This window comes from Dysidea avara, chromosome 2 (genome assembly GCF_963678975.1).
Source record: "Dysidea avara chromosome 2, odDysAvar1.4, whole genome shotgun sequence".
NCBI classification, from domain to species: domain Eukaryota; kingdom Metazoa; phylum Porifera; class Demospongiae; order Dictyoceratida; family Dysideidae; genus Dysidea; species Dysidea avara.
In genome coordinates, this window is record NC_089273.1 from 32,205,357 (window position 1) to 32,208,265 (window position 2,909).

A 2,909-nucleotide genomic window follows, 5' to 3' on the forward strand; every position below is an offset into this window, starting at 1 on the left:
AGTTCAGCTATACAAACAAGATATAACTCTATAGAGAGATCAGGTAGAAACTTAACAGATCACACTGTAGAGAGTTCAGCTAGAAACAAGTCATCCAGACTGAGTAGAGAGATCAACTAGAAAACATCACCTTGTAGAGAGTTCAAATCACCCTGCAGATAGTTCAGCTACAAACAAATCACCCTATAGAGAAATCAGCTAGAAGAAGTCACCTTGTAAAGAGTTTAGCTACAAAGAAACTACCATGTAGAGAATTCAGCTATGAACAGATCATCCTGTCGAGAGTTCAGCTAGAAACAAGTCATCCTGTAGAGAGATCAACTAAAAGGAAACAAATCAAACTGTACAGAGTTCAGCTACAGACAAATCACCCTGCAGAAAGATCAGCTAGAAACAAGTCACCATGTAGAGAAATCAACTAGAAGAAGCTACCTTGTAGAGAGTTCAGCTACAAACAAACCATCATGTAGAGAGTTCAGCTGCAAACAAATTACCCTGTAGTGAGTTCAGCTATGAAAGGATCACCCTGTAGAGAGTTCAGCTAGAAACAAGTCATCCTGTAGAGAGATCAGCTAGAAGAAGCTACCTTGTAGAGAGTTCAGCTACAAAGAAAGCACCATGTAGAGAGTTCAGCTGCAAACAAATTGAATTGTAGAGAGTTTAGCTACCAAGAAATCACCCTGTAGAGAGTTCAGCTAGAAACAAGTTATCCTGTAAAGAGATCAGCTAGAAGAGGTTACCTTGTAGAGTGTTCAGCTATGAACAAACCATCATGTGGAAAGTTCAGCTGCAAATGAATCACCCTACAGAGAGTTCAGCTACGAGAAGATCTCCCTATAGAGAGTTCAGCTAGAAGAAGTCACCTTGTAGAGAATTCAGCTGCAAAGGAACCACCATGTAGATAGTTCAGCTGTAAACAAATCATCCTGTAGAGAGTTCAGCTATGAACAGATCACCCGGTAGAGTTCAGCTAGAAACAAGTCACCCTGCAGAGAGATCAGCTAGAAACAAGTCATCCTGTAGAGAGACCAGCTAGAACAAATCACTTTGTATGTAGAAAGTTCAGCTACAAAAAAAATCACCCTGTAGAAAGGTCAGCTACAAACAAATCTCCCTGTAGAGAGATCAGCTAGAAGAAGTTACCTTGTGGAGAGTTCAGCTACAAGGAAACCATCATGTAGATAGGGGTGGGCGGTATCTCGGTTATATCGCAAAACCGCGATATTACATTGACACGATACCAGTATTGCGAAAAATAATTGGTAACGATATTATCGCGCTATCACAATTACCGTCCGTATACCACCGCAAAACAATACTAAAACATGGCGGGACAGCGTCACACCGCTGCCATTGTAGCGAGTTATTTGTCAGCAGTAGATAATGGAGGCAGCGACTCGGATGAGTGGTTATCGTCGTCATTTTTCTGATGCGGATAATGAGTTTGAAGAAGAAAATGAAGCTGAAGAAGAATACTTAGATGACCCTGGTAATAGTAGTACCTCTATCGACCACGTATCAAGTGGAGCTGTCATCAACTCTATAACGTCTGTGAGTAATACTAGCAATGCGTGCAGTTTAGTTGCGAAAAAGAACAAAGTCAGATGTTTGGCGCCATTTTGGGTTAAGACAAATAGACGGGAGGATTGTGGAAGTGGACAAGCCTGTTTGCAGAGAGTGTTTTGCGGAGGTACGTGCGAAGCTAGGTAACACTAGCAATTTATATTCTCATCTTAAAACCAAACACCCTGATTTGTATGCTGACCTTCAGAAATCATCACAATCGAAAAAACAGAGTAGCATCCAACAAAACTCAAATCAAACATTAATCAAAGAAGCTTTGTTGAGGGGACAGAAACTAGCAACCAATTCTAGGGAACATGCAAGGTTGACTAAAAGTGTGACCTATTGGCTTGCAAAAGATTCTCAACCTGAATATGCTATTGAAAAGCCCGGATTTAAACGTATGCTGAAAGCTTTTGCTCCTAGGTATGAGCTGCCTGGTCGTAACTACTTCAGTCGCACTGCTATACCTACATTATTTAGTGAAACTTATGATAAACTTAAGCGTACATTTTCTAGTACTGAAGTCAGCTTCTTCTCAGCAACTACTGATCTCTGGACATCATGTGCTAAGGATCCATTTCTAAGCTACACAGTCCACTACATAACACCTGAGTGGCAATTACGAAGTGCTTGTTTGTGTACTCATTATATAGTAGAGGATCACACGGGAGAGAATTTAAAAGAATCATTGCTGGAGATTCTTGATGAATGGGGTCTTGATGCAGAGAAACAAGTTGCCATAACAACTGACAGTGGCTCGAATATCAAGTTAGCATGTAGGCTGTTGAGGTGGACAAGGCTAAGCTGCTTTGGCCACAATTTAGACTTAGCCATATCTAAAGGCCTCCGAGACTACTCCATTGAAGAAGTTCTACAAGTGTGTCGTCAAGTTATTGCAAAGTTTTCACAAAGTTGGAAAAAAACTCGTGATCTAGCAAAATCTCAAGCAGAAAATGACCTACCAGCTCATAAATTGAAGACAGATTGTACAACAAGATGGGGCTCAACTTATGACATGATTGCTCGGATTTCTGAGCAACAGAGATCCATTTGTGTTGTGTTAGCAACTGATTGAAAATCTGTCAATTTACTATCATCTCTAGACTTTGACGTCATTGATTCAATGATTTCTGTGCTGAAACCATTGCGAAAACTAACAGATGCACTTGCTGCAGAGAAGAGGGTGAGTGTTTCAGCAGTGAAGCCATTAGTGCAGAGCATTTGTAATAAAGTATCCCATCCAAAAACAGCTTATAGCTGTAAAAAAAGTGCGCGTCCAAGTAAAGCAGAGTTAACTGCGACAAAAAGTTATGATATCATAATGCGGCCATGTGCGAGGTGTG

At 40.7% G+C, this 2,909-nt stretch overlaps 1 protein-coding gene across 1 annotated transcript; it reads left to right on the forward strand.

Moving 5' to 3' along the window:
* The first annotated feature begins 1,383 nt into the window (after positions 1-1,383).
* LOC136248006 (E3 SUMO-protein ligase ZBED1-like) lies at positions 1,384-2,641 on the forward strand. The gene is made up of 2 exons (XM_066039824.1): positions 1,384-1,551; positions 1,772-2,641. Exons 1-2 carry the CDS (start codon positions 1,384-1,386, stop codon positions 2,639-2,641), a joined length of 1,038 nt encoding a protein of 345 aa, XP_065895896.1.
* Positions 2,642-2,909: the final 268 nt, after the last annotated feature.